The sequence below is a fragment of the Dromaius novaehollandiae genome, chromosome 24, assembly GCF_036370855.1.
Source record: "Dromaius novaehollandiae isolate bDroNov1 chromosome 24, bDroNov1.hap1, whole genome shotgun sequence".
Classification (NCBI taxonomy): domain Eukaryota; kingdom Metazoa; phylum Chordata; class Aves; order Casuariiformes; family Dromaiidae; genus Dromaius; species Dromaius novaehollandiae.
This window is the reverse complement of record NC_088121.1, coordinates 4,172,852-4,190,404: the sequence shown is the minus strand read 5'-3', so window position 1 is coordinate 4,190,404 and position 17,553 is coordinate 4,172,852. Positions and strand designations below refer to the sequence as shown.

At 41.8% G+C, this 17,553-nt stretch overlaps 1 protein-coding gene across 1 annotated transcript; it reads right to left on the bottom strand.

Annotated features, from left to right (window-relative positions):
* Positions 1-1,081: 1,081 nt before the first annotated feature.
* On the bottom strand, positions 1,082-12,746 carry TNFRSF18 (TNF receptor superfamily member 18). Its single transcript, XM_026100592.2, has 6 exons — positions 12,491-12,746; positions 9,706-9,840; positions 9,094-9,181; positions 8,516-8,604; positions 7,381-7,521; positions 1,082-7,130 (listed from the first exon to the last, which is right to left on the bottom strand). Exons 1-6 carry the CDS (start codon positions 12,663-12,665, stop codon positions 6,979-6,981), a joined length of 780 nt encoding a protein of 259 aa, XP_025956377.2. The 5' UTR covers positions 12,666-12,746; the 3' UTR covers positions 1,082-6,978.
* Positions 12,747-17,553: the final 4,807 nt, after the last annotated feature.

Sequence of the window (17,553 nt, the reverse complement as noted above, 5' to 3'; positions counted from 1 at the left end):
CTCTTTGCTGTCCTCCACCCACTAAGAAAAACAACTCAAAAACCTCCAGTTTGAATCAAATGTATTCATTTTCACAATCACAAAATATTTCATTCGGATTTTGAACAACTTCAGAATTTTTCCCCACTCTATATAAACACAGCCCTTAACATGAAGCATTGCTACAAACCAATGGAATCAAGCCTTTCGTTTTGTATATACAGTTCTCAGTTACCTGCAGGCTAATCATCGAGGCTGCATCCATAGTGTGTCTGCAAAGTCACCTGAACAGGCTTTGACCCCTTGGTTCCTGTTTTATCCACATTTTTCCTCTATGCGGTGTACACTGGCCACCTGTAAATCCAGAAAATGGAAAGATGGCATATTGAAAAACAAAATATTTTAACAACTTCAGAAAGAAAAATCCCTCCAGAAAAGTATGTCCAAGAGCAACAGAATTCGTGAGTCTCATTTCATGGTGCTTGTAAGAACTGAACACCTTGGCACCTCTGCCAGGCTGGGCTGAAACTGGGCAAGGAGTTCAAAAGTTATTCAGAAAGACAGATATATAATCACACGATTGCATAATCTTTCTTTCCTTGGGAAAGGAGAGAAAAACATTAAGGAGAAGTCTCGTGGAAATATTTTTTACCTTTTCCAGTTTTAAAACCCTATTAATTTGCAAGAAACTGCTTTCCTTTAATCAGTTATTGGTAGGTGAACAGATGTGTTAGCATACCAAAACACTGTCTGCACAGGTCCCTAGCTACTTTCTCATCAAGCAAAACCACTAGTATGAAAAGGGCTGTTTCTGTACTTCAGGCCTGTTAACTCTTTCACTATTTTTTGCAGCCAAAGTATTAAGAAATCACCAGCATTCTACTGGGCCCCAAACACCCCTAATTATTATTTATAGTCAAGTATTGTTGAGACTGTTTGTGATATGCACACAGCAGATCGTGACTAAATGAATGACTATATAAAAGGGTATTTTTACCTTATTCTCCTAACCGTTACCCTGCATTTCCTAAAACTGTGTGGGAAGGACTTTATCTGATTGTCAACAGCAAGCCATGTCTAAGTATCAGACTTGGTGTATAAGAAAGTTTAAAACGTCTTTATTTTAACAGGTTAAAGAGTCTTAAAAATTTATACACAGAGAAAATTCTGAAGAATTGTAGACTCAGAACAACATTTTCCATTAAAGTCTTGAAGAAGGTACAAGATGACAGAGACAGGAAGATCACTCCTCTCTTCTGCTAGGTGCTCAAAGCCTTTTTCCCACCCTGAAATTTTTCAGTCATACTTTTTTCAGTTTGAAAGTCAAACTTCAGGAATATGAACCCGGATTTAGGAGCATGAGGCAACAAGTGGTAACACTTTCCCTAGCATCATGAAATTAGTACACATTATTCACAGGAAAATTGCTGAATTTGGTCCTAACTTTTTCACCAGAGCATTAGAAATTCCCAGAACTCAGAGAAATCCAGCTTCTCTGTACTGAAGGCCATGGTTTCAGTTCTCAATTTTCAATTCTAGCAACCATTTCTCTTTTTACAGGAACAAGCGAGGGAGCCACATACAAAGCTAAATGATGTTGGGTTCTAAGAAATCACAAACTACATTATATTAGTAGCATCTTAAAATCTTCTAATGGTGTCATGCATAGCGACACTGCCATTCCAAGCAGTATCAAAACTCAGCTGCTAAAATGGTTGGCTCTTAAGACAACAACTGACCAGGTTTGAGAATCCCTCCTACCCCCTGAGCAGCTTGTGATGCTGTCTCAGATAGAAGGGAGAGGAGGCTGAAAAAAAATGTTTTCCAGCATAGAGGGGACTTTTCCCACATGTGTTGCATGAACAGAATTGGTCCAGAAATTTCTCAGTTAAGTGCTGTCTGCTTTTCAGAGTCCTCACTCATGCCTGGTCTGAGCTGTAGCAACACACACAGCATTTGTGTGAAATACTGATTTTATCTACTGCTTCCTCAACAAGCAAAGGCTCAGGCAGCAGCACTGGCTGTACAACACAGGTTAACAGTCCAGCAAAACCTGTGAAATGCATATTGCATTTGTATGCAGAGCCCTCCGAGTCCAAGAGCAGAAGAGCTGAGGAAATATCACCCACTCTCACAGAGGTGCCACCGCCAGATATAACCCCAAAACATTACCTGAGAGTTGCTCCTCTTACAGCCAGAAGCACACACTGTCAGTGGGGCTTCACATCACCAACTACCCCAACTGCTGCACAGCTGAGACTGGTCAGCACTCACCTGATAAGCAGGCAGCTTTAGATAGGCTGCAGCACCCAGGCTGGCCAGCCCATGCCTGCCGTGTGGAACAGCCACAGCCCTTAGAGTAGCAGTTATGTCTGTCCATGGCTGCCCGGCATTTGTGGCTGGTGCTGCAGCACCGAGTCCAGCTCTCATCTCCTGCTCTGATGCCTAGCCATGGCCATAATGGAGTGCTCCACATCCTCACCTCTTGGGTGGATTCAAGTGTGTCAAGTCAGGGACAGCAATAAGATTGCTGATGAGGGCAAATGCTCCCCAGACTGGCATGATAAAATACATATCTAGGAAAGACTCCTACTAAATGGCAACAAGCCTTTAATCATCACTGGCTGCTCAAGAACATTTTTTGCAATTAGATTCCTCAATTCATGGGACAACTCAGAAACAAGGTTAAATACAAGTGCTGGGTAATTCCTGATAAAACAAGGGCTAATTGTCATTAACTGTCATATTTCTATAATAGAATGCATTTCTGCATCAGCACGTTCCATAAAAAGTTGCATTTTTTGTCGGTAAACACAAAAAATACCATTTAAGTCTCACCTACACAAGGTGTAACACTTATGTATCTTGTTAAGCCATAATTTGATGCTGTGGCTTTGGAGCCTATATATTCACCTTTTTTGTTACCACTGTCAAGGGACTTTTTAGATTTCACCATATGTTATATTTTAACTATTTACTCATGACAATATTTTAAAAAAATGATATGTTTCTAAATTTGCTTGACCACATAGTCTCTAAAAACTTCAGGCTATTTTTCAAGGATGCTGTATTTTCTCTTTTGAAAATGGATTCAAGCAAAAAAGAAAAATATTGCTATCGACATTTCATTATATGTTAATGATTTCAGGAAAAAAACCCTTTTAATCTAGAGTCCATATACACAGATCAAGCTGAAATTAAATCAGAACTTGAAAATCCCATAAATGCTCAGATATGAGCTGAAAATTGAGCAACGATCTGATTCAGATGTTGCAGAACTGAAGGGACTCCACACTATAGTTGTTTCTGAATGGAAACTGAAGCATAAAGTTTGTTTGCTTAGAAGCTCACTGTTTTGAGCTGACAGCTTTCACTTTCTTTGACGCAAAATACAGTTCTTTTGTTGAAATTCTCCAAGGCTTAAGTGATTCACACTTTGGGTTTTTCCCTCTGAATCTGAGCTTCAAGACAGGAAATTGGTTGCTTTTCCCATCAATAAGCAGACCTAAGTCAGGTGGTTAGGTAAGTAGGAAGTAGAACTCTTCTTCAAGGTAGGCATATAGAAACCCAAGAGGCCACTGTGCAAATTTCCTATGAATAATACAGCTCTGTTCAACGTGTTTCGATATTAACTGGCAGCACTGTCGGCTATTCAACATCCGCAGCCCACAAGGTCTTGTACACCTCACCCAGATCAACTGCATTCTCTGATACATAGACTTCCATTGGACACTCGAATCTTTCATCCCTCAAACAGTAACTTCTGTCAGAATTTTCTGCCCAAAATGTAGCTGCTTCTCTGACATTCTCAGGAACGGAAAATATTGTCAGCCACAGTTTCCTGCTATTTTGGTAGTGGGCAGCTGAAAAGATAGTTGAGCAGCAGCAAGGAAATTTTAAGTCACTTGCTTAAAAAGGAGAAAAGGTGCAAATGGGCTAGTCTAAAATGCAATGGCAGAAGAGTTTGAGGGTACATTGCTGAAATAGCCAGAGTTCTGTAAGAGAAGCGAAGTGAATTGGGAAAGTAAAACTGAACTGCACTCAAGAACACTGGGACAAAGCAAAGAATAAAATTCTTCCAGAACAAGACCTCCAAACCTTTGCTTAATTGTATCACAAAAGCACATAATTCAAACCTCAAGTTTATTTTGCCTTTAGAAAAGGCCACAGTAAGAAATCTTGTTGAAAAACAGTTCGTAAAAAGATAAATGGTCCATACAGAGCAGAGAATAAACACAGTCAACATAGAAGAAGCAGTAAGAACAGCCTTGATGAGGAGGCATTTAGACTACGGAGTGTATTAAATCCCACAGAGTAACTGCTTACAAGGCAGAGCCAGCCTTGTACTTCAGACCCAGTTATCCTATTTAATCCAGTCCAACCCCCTTCACTTTCTTTGCATGAATCTCCAGTTCACCTCAGTTAAGAATCCGTATATTTCTCAAAGCAGTGGGAAAAACCTCTCTCTCTCAAGTGAATTTCACATAGGCATACCTATGGGAAAAATTATCAGCAACACAAGAATTAACACTAATAGGATCAAAGAAAGCAAAAATACATTACAAGTACTAACTATGTCTCACAACATCCTTTTGGGGTTGAGAAGTTGCACTATTCCAATTTTACATGGAGGGGACGCCAAGGTATAAGGATTTTGATTGCACCAAATCCAATACCAGAGCAGCTGGAAGATTAAAACTAGGACTATGGAGGAATGCATTATAGTGGATATGGCTAATTCTTTGCACTTCACTTTCTCTTGCAATTATTTCACCTAGCTGTAAGATTCAGTAATGCACAAACAAGCAAAAAGCAGAAAAGACAGGATAAGTCCTGTTGACAATATAAGTAGGACCCCAGTGGATTACTCATTCCCATAATCACTGAAGAAATCTTCACCAATAAAAGCATGTCCATGAATTATAGAAATAATCCTTCAGCTTTATTCAGCTTGCTAAGACCTCCTCTGGAGAAGGTTTCAAGAAAGACCAACTGGAGAGAGTCTAGAGAGAGACACTAAGAGGTCTAGAAAACACAGCCTATGAGGAAAGATAAGAGTCTGCAGAGACCAAGGAGAGATGGTAGTTTTAGAATACTTATAAAGATGCTAGAGCGTAAAATGAAGTCAATTCTTCCTCATGATCATGATAGACGATATAAGCATTAAGTAACATAATTTCTCTCCTTCTCTGACGTCTTGAAATCAGTCACTGGATTGGATTGCCTAAAGAAGTCATGGAGTCATCCCAATGAAAGTCTAATAGGAAGATGGATATTTGCTCTAGCTGAGCCTTCCTTAGAGCAGAGGAGTTGTGTGACTGGCTTTCCAAGGCTATCTTCCTGTCCCATTTATTAAGATTCTCTGTTCAAGTGCTTCTGTAACACACACTTGTGCATGGAATACCTTCTGCTTCACACCTCTTTAGTTGAACACAGCCCTAATTATAATAGCATGTCATTCAGACTTGGAATAATCTCCTTTGAGTATTTAATAAGGTGATTAACATAACTTTCATTAATCTATTAGGATTTAATTTAGAAGCCCTGTCCTGTTCATGCTATCTGCAAGGAATGAGAAGGAAGCTGACACAATGTCTATAGTGTGTGGTATTTATAACCCTTCATGTGATGGTTGACTCAAAACTCATTTTTGCTCAGAGTTGATTTAGTCATAAGAGAGTCTACTCCAAGTAGCTTTCACCAGAAAGCACAATCAGAAGGCAACCAGGGCTTTGAATCTATTATTGCAATCACATAACACAGACATTATATAAGAAAGACTTGAGTTTTAACTAGTTGAAGCCACAAACTGGATTCTTATCCAAAATCAGTGTCAACCCACAAAAAGCAACAAAGTCCATCAGAAAATCTGGCCCTTTCAAGTCAGGCAAAAGGATTAACTCTGACCATGTTAGAGCTCTATGAACTTGGGGGAGGAAGCACTAACCTAACATTAAAAAAATTCTACATGATTGGATTTTCAGAAACAGGAACATCTTTTAGCTGATGATCAAACTGTTGAAGCTTTGCTGGTACATACCAGCAGAAGCCCTGGTTCTTTTTCTTCTGAGACAGGGAGAGAAAAAAATCAAAAACAAATGCTGGGCTCTTCTCTGTTTTCCACTGCCTTTTCCTACTGTACAGACTAGAAGGGCTCATTAAACCAAGTATGTATCTCTAGACAGCACGGTCTTTGGCTGAGTCTTTCAGAAGTCCTTTTAATTCAGTATTCCAGGGTTCAAAGATTGCTGAGTTATGGAAGAAAGGGAGGATAAATGCTATTCCCTTCTCTCCCCAGTTTCCCTGGAGGGGATCATGGAACCCACATCATCATCAGCAAAGTCTCTGCAAGCACAAATGATGTGGCTATGGCAATCTCACACTGGCACCTCTGTGCACTGAGACTGACCCAACCAACACCTTCTATCATATGAAAGTATTTCACGGTTTAAGTGTAATAGCCCTTCCTGCATAACAAAGAGCAACTTCATATTAGGGAAATGCACTGTCTGTTTATAGAACAGTAGTAGACATGATTGTTAGGCACAATGTCTTATTCCCTTAATATATGACTGTTAGGCACACATCTTGGCACTATGGATAGCCTGTGAAAGCTCTGAGTGCTCTATCAGTATTATCATATTTTCTGTACATGTCAGTCTGTAGGAGCACCGCAGAGACATGTGCAGAAGATGCAAAGAAGAATAATCAGAACAACAGTCTCTGATCTCAAACCAAGTTGAAAAGCATCAATGGAAAAAACAGGAAACTTGCAACAAAGCAGTGTTGCTGAACTGAATGTCAGCCTGAGTTAGCAGTTCCTCTGTCTCTAAACGTCAGGTTTGTTGAGAAGAAATAAAGCAAAACTCCCCAAAGACTCATTCCTTATTGTTCTGTATATAATGATGCTTTATGCACTCAGCCCCTCTCTCCTCCTTTTTTTTTTGAAAACCTGAGTTCAGCTCTCCCTCCTCAGAGCACATTGCAATTCATCCATTTTCACTGTAGACTCTGAGGGTGAAAATAGCAAGGCTTTTCTTCAGGTGTTTTGTCTCCATGTTCTTCCTCTGGAAACTGGCAGCTGTAAGTCTCTTCTCTGTGGTGTGACGGTTGTGGAGCCAGTGACAGCCTAGGGAAGTTATGTTCTAGATCTGTAGTGAGAACAAACAAAAGCACTGCACATACAAGAAGTCTTCACAGATGTCAATTAGCTGCCCATTATCTTTAGCAATACAGCTTCTATCTGAGGAAGAGGCAAAAATACAAGTGGGGCACTGCATTAGCAAAACTAAGCAACCAACCCAAAATCATATAGTAAATTTATTCCATTCTGAGTCTGGAGCAAGGGGGCAGCCCCTCTCCACTGTACAACCACAGAGAAGTCCACAAAGATACACTTACTGTCAGCTATGCGGTATTTTTCTCTCTTCAGTGACCATATGCAGAAGTGCAAGAAGAAGGTCAGCAGGATGAGAACAAATACAGCCGCTGCAGTAAGAATGGCCAGGATGGTGGTATACATAGATTCATCTGTATTAGGAACTGCAATTAAATGTATTTAATAAAGGTTAAGAAATTATTTGCCCAGACTTTTGTTAAAGGAAAAGTAGTGCATCCAAGGAAGTTTGGAGATTAATTTTCTCTTTCTGAGGAAAATTATTAGCCAGGAGAAAAACACTGCAGGTGTTAACAACAAAACTGAGATGCTCCAAGTCAAGGGTGCAATAGATCACTGTCTGCGGTAAGCATTCATGGAAAAAACATATGCCTGATCTCTTCATGGCTCAAGGATTTGGCTCTGGCTCTCTCTCTTTTGCAACAACCACATATGCACTATCTTCTCTGTTTTGTTTTTTGCTTTTTTTCAGGGTATTTGACTTCAATGTTTCCCTGAAAAGCAGTAAAGCAAGCCAAACTTTCACATTTGTGTTAGCCTCATGGAAGTTAAAAGTAGCACATTTGTGTGATTTGTCTCAGCAGAACTAATGATCTCTCTAAATAAAGGACCCAGAGCTGAAAGGTGCCAGTTCATTGTAGGGACAAAGGGGAAGGAAAGGCAGAGCAGTGCAGCTTGCCACCTTGAAGATACTCAGCAGCTGCAAAGCCTCCACCCAGTCATTCCTATATAATCTGATCCATCACAAGACATTAGTCTTCATTTCTGGGTGTCGTGGACTCAACCAACACCTGTAAAGGAACCGGATGACTAACTAAGCTACTTTTTCCTGAGAAAATCTGGCAAAGCAGCAACAGAGGTTCAGTGGAAAACTCTGATAGTTTGCCAACGAAGTGCGCTCTATTTGAGGACAGTTGCTGGGCATTTCTCCCACTTTATTACTGGCAATGTTTTAATGGTGTAATCTTGCCTTGGTCAATGATTCTGTCTCTGTTAATAGCGCAAGAAACACAATAGTCATTTTCAAAGCAAATATTCATGATAGCAAACTCTGGATGATAACTATACAGTAAGTCACCAGGTGAAGCATTGTAGAGAAAAGGGAGAGATTTAGACAAACAAATCATTGTGAAGAGGTACCTTGAGCCAAATCTTTAACAGGGAAACCACATACAACATTATGTGTACTGTTGCCTTGCTTCATTGTTAGAAATCCAGAACTTTCACAGCTAAAAGAAGAATAAGAGTCACATTTAGATCATCCCTGTCTGCTCCTTCCTTCCTTTCCAACCTTTCCCTTGGCTCCCTTTCTTCCTTTCCTCCTTTATTTCCACAACTTGTTTCCTTCTTTTCTTTTTATAGCAGCATAGGCCAAATTATGGATGCTCCCCATCAAGATAACACTAGATCACAATTGTTTAGGTGCACTTTTTTCCAGCCTCTCTGTGAGTCCACATTTGGAATAATTTTACATCAGTTTGTGATGGACCTGAAAGCAGGTTGAACGCATAGCAGGTTTTTTTGAGGGTTTTTTTTGAGGCCCATTATGCATAAAGACAAAGTTGAAATAAATATTGTATACTGATAAATTAAAAAAAAAGTAATCAATTTAATCAATTGGTGATCACTTCTTTGATTCAACTCTATTTTCCAATTTAAATACTAATCATTTGAGAATTTTATCATGCATGTTTCAAAAAATATTGATGCATACATACTCAGTCCAGCTACGGCACCAGCCATTCTTAACATTAGAATAGGTTCCTATCTCACATGGTTTACACTTGAATGTGAAGTCTACAATGCCTATAAGGAAAGAGAACATGAATTATTAGAGGTCAGTGCCTTTACTGAATGGAAAAACAGGAATACTACAGATAAGAGTATGGTAAGTTCCCTCTGCACTCTTTCTGAATTAGGAATCAGCCCCCTGAATGAATATACAAGCAGTTCTTGTCACCTTTGCATTTTGGGAGATGTATGAGTTGACCCCTTATGGCAAAGGTACAGAATATTCTAACCTGACAGCAGAAGGTGTAAACTTAAGAGTCACCAAAAGCAGTAAAACAGACTTTTACTGACAGTTCTAACAGCGTGGAAGAAAAGCAATTTCAAAAGTCTGAGCAGGAAACTGAACAGTTTCAAATTTATGAAAGGAAAAGTTGTAAAAATTGGGAAGCAAGGGCTTCAGATGCTGAAGCCAGGTTATAAATGTCATTTCTGTCCTTTGCATCAGAAGCCCTCCCAAAAGCAATGAATGAAACTGTCTGCTGCTCAGCAAACCACCTATATTGAACTCCACCTTTAAGAGTCATTTGTGTTTTAGTTACCAAACTTAACCAGCTCCTCTCCCTCTGCACATTCAGGCAGTTTTACACAGTAGAGACATGCACTATCAGTACAGCTGTATCCCGGACGACATTTGCAGTCATGATCCTCTGTGTCTGCACATCGGCTGTTGTCTCCTGTCAAGAAGAAAGAGAGAAGTTAGAATTGTCTTTGTAACTGAGGCCAGAAACTGAATCTCATTTAACCATTAGTCTTACTGGTTGACGCTGGTGAAATAGTTTCTTATTGTGCTGTGGTGAAAAAACGAGTATCAGAACAGACATACTCCCAGGCATACTGAGTAAAACCTAGAGCAGTCAAATTCAGCACCACTCAAATTTTTACACCATGATGACCTGAGCACTGCATGACTAACCACTGTGACTCCTCTGTCTTATCTGGAATACCTGCAGGCAGCCCACCAGTGTAGGCAGGAGTATACTGAGGTAAGGGTGCAGGTTTGCCATACTGAAGTTCAGATTCAGATGCTGTAAGGTGAGGGCATCACTGCCAATGACCCAAGAAAGCATTGCACATTAAGGTAGCTCTCAGGACACTGAAAGAGCTCTTCTCAGTTTGAGTCAGCCCTAGTAGAAGAGGGATGCCCAAAGGATCCCTGGCCACTGAAGCTAGAGCAACTTTTCCATGCCTTTCCTGACAACAGCAGTTCCTTCCTAAACTCTGTTGCCAGAAGTGTGTCAAAATCCAAGCCATAAAAACATCTTTCCTACCCTCTGTTTCTAGAGGAGTTCAATTATGAACCTTGTTTGAACTCCAAAAACATTAACACTAATTCTGAGAGGCTCCTGAGTTCATGAAAGCAAAGGATTGATCGTATCTACTGATGTCATCAAAAAATATCAAGTAGTTAATCTGTCACTTGGAGACCAGTTAGAGGAAAAGCGCTGTTCAACCAAAAAGTTTTGTGACCTTAAAGAAAACAAATTCAGAAGGAAGTACTGGCTAGCTCAGTGGTGCACTTAGAAAACCCACAGTGAGCAGCAAAGATCAAGCAAAGTTTATCTGGTGAAGGAATGTACAGGGCTGCTAGGAAACTGCCCACATCTTCCTCTGATCATCACTGGCCTCTTATTGGCCTTCACAACTTCATGAAGCCTGGCAGCAAAAGAGGAAAGGTTTGAGGATGTTTCTCTCCTTGTATTAACAGTGAGTGATTCTGGAGCTGATCCCACTCGGCAAAGACTTTCTCACCTCATGCTGAATGACTTTGTCTCAGTGGGAAGGGAAATACCCTGGGGTTTCCACACTATCACTGGCAGGTGATAGGTGGAAGGGAGGAACCTTTCAGTCTGTTTTAGCATTGGTGACAGAGACAGGATCGCAAGACACAGATCAAACAATTCCCCAGCCACTGAACAGAGACAGCCTGGAGAGCAGCAGGGATCCCTCCCCTCACTCTGTATGCACTGCTTTCTAATTCATGCATCTCTGTCCTGCCCTAAAGAGGTCCCCCTAAGGGACTGGAGAGACATTCATCCTACAAAGCTGATTCAGCCTCTAGCTTTCTCCATGATCACTACCAGCTCAGATGTCTTATTTGTCAATGTGAACATGAAAACACTAGCTTCTGAAATTAAACCCTCCAATGCACCTTGTGGAGGCCACTGGTTAAGGATGACCCAACCAGGATTTAATGGGTGGATTATGAGAGAAGAACTTTACAGCTCTTCACCTATTCATTGTTCATTCCCACAAATCCCACGTGTTCACCTACTCTCTTCCATGAGGCACTCAGTCTCCTTGCTGTAGGTTGGGGGAGATGTGTTCAAGCAACTAAGGGTGGTAGGCTGACTCTTACCTAGGCACCAATGAAAGATGAAACTTCTTGGCTAATCCTGTTGCTAACCCTGCAGGATAACACCACCACCACCACCATATCAGCTATACAAGGATTTCAGTAACCCCGTTTCAGGACAAACAAACAGCTTCATGTTCTGTATTGTTCAGCTCTGGCTACTGTTATAGACAGCACTAAATTAGAATAATCAGAATGACTGTTCCTGGATCATGAAAGGGGCCATTAGAATCACCTGTTCTGTTGTTCAGTCTAACAGGCATAGAAATGTCACCCAGTAACTCCTGCAACTAGACTATTCCACCTCTAGTGTCTTACTTTGACTTAAAAGTCACAACCAAGCGAGAATCCATTAACAATTCATCAACATCATAGGCCCAGGCAAGGACACAGGTTAGAACAGCCTGTTGAAACTAATGCTCACCTGAGACCCTGTCTCGCCATTTACATCTGAGTCAAGCATAGGTCAGCTGCTTTATAAGTGGAGCCGAAGGGGTTGAAGGGGGAGGTCTTGCGCTCTTTAGGACCACACACTTCAAAGGACAGCCTTGCAGAGAGCATCACTCCCTGCATCCCCACTGAAGTCTGAATGGCACAGACAATATTCAGAAACCATCTCTGAATTGTGCAATGGGTCAGAACCAGTGTTGGGTGAACACTTTTTTTCCATGTGAGCAAGGCCAGCTGTCAGAAAACTTGATTCTCCCTCCTCACAACAGAATAACAAGTATAGTCACATAAAAAATCCAAAACATGAGCCCACTCTTAAGCTTATAGCTAAGGCACATTCCGAATTAAGGGTGCAGGAGACAAGCCCCTGCAATTTTGTTCTGCATTTACAGTTACTCAAGATACACTGACATTTTCACACACACACACACATACACAACATTCCCCATATTTGTTTACTGTGGTTGACATAAATTAATACTTACAAACAAGAAAAAAAGACAGACATCTCATTCCCTTACCAGTATCTGGGCTGCATTTGGGGCAGCATTTCTTTTCCTCCTTACTGGTCAGCCTAACTTCACCATCTGGGCATGGTGTTGCCAAAGCTTGCTCTGTCAATGGCCACAGACACACCACAAGTAGCAAGCAAGCTTGAGTCTTGAGGAGACCAACTTCACTTGTTTCTTCAGTCATGTCTCATGCTACACAACCCAAAAGCATGCTAGAGTGGGCCTGTATTCAGACTTCCCTTTCAAAAGTACTCTTTCCTCTGACACTGTGGGAAGGCACTGCACTTTTTGTAGTGGTGACTACACTCTTCCTGTTACAGTTTCTTTAGGGGCGGGGAAAAGATTTTATTTTACCCCATCAAATTCTTACAAAAAGCAGGGCTAAGGAGCCATGCACAAGTGACTCCATTAAGAGGGCAGTAGGTAAGGAGCAAAACGTAGCATCACAAAACTTGATTTTCAAAGGATCCTGCAAACTTACACACACTTGAAAATGAATGCAAATTACATTTGGGTGTGAACTTCAGCTCTCTCAGACTAGTTCATTCTGACTTATAGCTCCTAATGAATTTAGAAACCCTCAAGGATTTCACTATCAGATGTGCAATGTAAAGTAAGCCCATCCACACTGCTTTTCTGACTCTGATTCTGGTCATTGTTTTCAGCTTGCTCACACTCTGGATCATGCAACTCTTGAATTATTTTCCAGAGCTGATGAAACTCCATATAGGTCCCATGAAGCCAAGAGAAATAATACTGTCTTCCCCCAAGCTGCAATATCAGCCCTGGTACCAAAACTGAAAACGGAAGGGGGCTGCAGTGGGCTGTCTAAAGACACATACTGCTCCTCCACCCTCTGCCCCACAAGGACATAGGCAACAAGAGACAGCTGCTCAGCAAAATTTCACATAGGCACAGACATATTGTCTGTAATCATCACCTGCTGCTTGGTCTCAACTCCAAAACATCTTGGCTTATATAAACACACATGCACACTCCCATCTCTGCTTTAAGTATAAGCAGCTTGCTTTTTCTCTTGCCCTTTCTCTTTCCACTGCACTCTAGGGTTTGCTTCCATCCCTGTAGTTTGTGGTCACTTTTAAGTGTACGCAGTGAAGACAGCATTTAAAATTCAACCTCATTCTCAACTGAACAGATGAATTCTCACACAGAGGCAGTTTTTAACGGATTCTTTTCCACACTGCATGCGACATGGGCCAAGGCAAGGGAGAGTCAGACCTGTGAAGAGAGATGAGTGCTTGTGGAAAATGCCATGTCTAAAGCACTTGCAGTGTTAGTTCTTTAGTTAAATATACAGCCAAGGTAGCCTGGACAAACTTCCCAGCCATACACTGTCCCTCCCCCTTCAGTGTGTTCTACACTTCTTCTGAAGACTCATTTACAGATGTCAGAGAGCAGGTCAGTCAATGCACTTTTCCCTTAGTCCTTGGTCTATTCACATATCTACCTGTGTTCCTGGACTGGGCAGGAGACAATCGCATATGTTTGGTATGCAACAGTCCCTCCTAGTTTTCCAACTGTATGCTGGAAAGCTTCTTGTACTCATAAATGTGCTAGATAAAACCTTTCTACCAAAAGCTGTTATCCGAACTAGCTGCAAGCAGGCCTCTGCAGTCACTGTCATATAATGCCCTTAGTAGGCCAATATTTATGTTTTTGAAGCAAAAAAACCTCCTCTTCTGTACTTCTGCCACACAGGAGATCCCTTCTTCTTACCACACACATTGGTCCTCGCAATTGCCACAGCCTGTCCCCTGTACCACTCACACTACACTGCAAACCCAGAAATATACTTTCTTCTGCAGCTGCTGCCCAGCCAGCCACAAAGACTGCTGGATGCCACAGTTCTTGGATCCAGTCCCCCATGTCAGGGTTCCTTTCACCACCTCATCCAAAGAGCATAACCGCAATGCCTGGGCAACACAGAGACAAGAAGAGCTACTCAGGCTGGTCAGGGTGCTTCCCTCATACAGAAAGCAGAATGCACTCAGCAGCCTGCAAAATTTTGCCTCTCACTCTTACAAACTCTGCAGTGTCTTACGATGAAGACAAGTTCTTAGACAAAAGCACTGGAACACTGCAGCAATATATGCTGCAGACAAACCAGTGTTAGGACCACTTCTGAACTGCACACATATGCAGACCAACTCTGAGGATATTTTTATCATCCCTGGCTCTTAAAACAACTAAATAGGTTGTTTCAATATGGAAAACTTGTTCCAAAATCCTTACCATGATCATATATAGGATTCATGCTGTGGCATTCTGGCTGCAGTACCATTTGAAAATGTTCCTCCTTACACAACAGGGTGAGGGAGACCTGGAGCACACCTAAGGCCCTCCACTCTATTGTGGCAGCAGATGTAACTCCTGGGGGCAGAGCAACTCACATCTGCATTGATAACAAGTGCCGCTACTGCTTTTGTAGGCAAGATGCTTGCCAAATTCACCCTTCTACCTTTTCCAACCCCCCAGCCAAGACTTTTTCTTCTTCCCAGCAGCATCTGCCTTTGAGGTCGGGTGCCCCCAGTTTCATTAAGAGGTAGTGTGTAGGCTTCCTGCAGACATAAAAGGACTGCAAACCCACTTGCAGTAGATAGCAACACAGAATCTGTAGGACACATATCACAAATAATCTGAGGAGTAATCTTGACAAATCATTTGTTAGGAAGATGTACAGAGAGAAACATAACTCAGGAATAGGAAGAAATGGGATCAGCTCTGTGTGCTGCTGAGGGGCTTGGCCCACTCCCAGAAACTTTCTCAGGCTTTATTACCTGTACTTGCACCCTGGGTAGAGTCCCATTGCCAATATCAATGCCAAGAAGACAAACCCTGTTAGAACACTGACAGCTGTCCTGATGCCAAAGCTAGAGTCCTGAGGAGCTGAGAGTCATTTAGCATCACTTTCTAGAAGCTACTCCTCAAGGCCATACCCTCGGAACACCTGGCACACCAGCAACTGATAATTACTGCTGCCAAAAAACCAACAGGAAGAACTATTACTGCCAGCAACAGTTAGGACAGGTAATTTTATAACTAACAAAGGTTTGAGTAGTAAAAGACCTGATCTCTAAGTTAGGTAGCACACTCAGACTCCTGATGCCTTACTTTTTTCATCTTTAGAAGGAGAAGTATAGCAGTATCAATAGACTAGACCATGTATACCAGAAAGGACAATGGTTCCAGACGAAGGAAATGGCCATTCCCCCAAAGTTCAAAGATGAACATTAATAATTAGCATGACTTAAATCTCAAACAGGAACTTTAACCAGACTTTTTGCTCAGCATCATAAACCCAAAAATAGGGAAGGGACCTCCAGACGAGGTCAGACGGCTGGCAGATGGTACACAAGGGAACCCCAGCCCTGGCAAATCCTGCAGGCACTTAGTTAGCATATCTGATAACATAATCAGGATGCTGGTGAGCAGGTGCTTATCAGACCTAGAAATTAACCATTTCTTTCCCTCTGTCTTTTTTGAATGTTAGTGCTTTCTGAACTGGTCTGTACATGTTTCCGTTCTTGTTCAAACATTATAGTCATGCTCAGATACTGCCAGATGATGGAACATTTACACTCAGATCACAAACAATAGTTGTACATGCCAAGTCTAAACCACTAAAGTCAGCAGTGACCTTTCAGAGACAACCTGATTATCTGTCTGCAAAATCTCTGGGGGTTTTCTAAAGCTAATCTTACCTGTCTCTGAGGTAGTGACATTTCATCTGCTGACCCCTTTCTTGTTCAGTCCTATAGGTGATGTATGTCGATGCTGCTAGGTTCCATGCTACTGCCTGGTAGAGATTTGGTAGAGTTTCCAGAATGCTCTGCATCTGTGGATAGAACAAAGATCCATTACACACATGAATAAGCAGTAGCTTCCACCTCCTCATCACCTCTTTGGTGGGTGTAATCATCAGCAGCTAGGGGATTAAGTAGAGTATTTTTGAATTAAACTAGACTTTTTAACAAGTAATCTTCACAGACTTTATCTTCCTCCAGAAACAGAAGTTTTGCAGCTTGGAGAGCTGCTTTCAACCCATGTGACTGATGTTCAAAATTATAACCCCAAAGGTTGGAAAGGCCATAGGAAGCAATGTGGTCCTCAAGGTTGCCTGAGCACATACAACATGCAGTGGTTTCTCCTTTGCCTGAAACAGGAAGACATGGTACAGTCTAGACCAGGCAAAGAAACAAATATAGTGGCTGAGGCAGAAATGCCTCAGGATCCAGAGTCCCTAGCTTCCATTAAAAATAAGCAGCCTAATGCTGCTGTCACTGTCCCTTTGAAAAGAGGTTCCCCAAGGGCTTGTACAGGAGTTTGAACTGAAGGGTGACTAGCATGCCAAGCTCTTGTTCCTCAGACTTGTATGAGGAGGCTTTAATCTTTCATGACTGTCTCAATGAAATGAAACTCAGTTCTGAGTGTGGGGCCTCATTGCTATGTATCAGGAGATGGGCACGGGAAAGATGGGCTTCTCCTTCCGGCAAAGAAGGGAGACACAGAAGCATGTATGGCAAAAGACCACAAATGCAGCAACTCACTTCCTGCCTCAGCCTCTAGAGGAGCAAGGAGTCTCTTCCAGGCACACCTATCCATGTCCATGCATAGCTGTAAGTTCAGGGCAGACTAAGGCTGAAACAGTGCACACAGTGGTGGAACAGAAGAGACGTTAGAGAACCCCCAATCTTTTCTCTCTGCTCTGTGCTACCACAGTCTGCAACCATGACACTAGAAAGAGTGCTCAAGGATGAGATCTGAAGAAAGAACCAGTGAGTTCTTCCACCCACGGCTGTGCACAGATAGGGCAACTTGCATCTCTGTCTTCAAGGCACACATTCCCAAGAGTATTTACAAAGCTGTCTATGAGTATGAGCACTTTTGCCCACCATAATGGTATCCAGCTCTGTGCTGAGCATTACACACATTGCCAAGCACCTAATTTTACAGTTTCCTTTTTGCTTGGGGCCAGTGGAACCATGATTTTGCTGAACTGTCCAAATTACTAACCTTTTGGGGAGAACAAAACAAAACAAAACAAAAAAGCA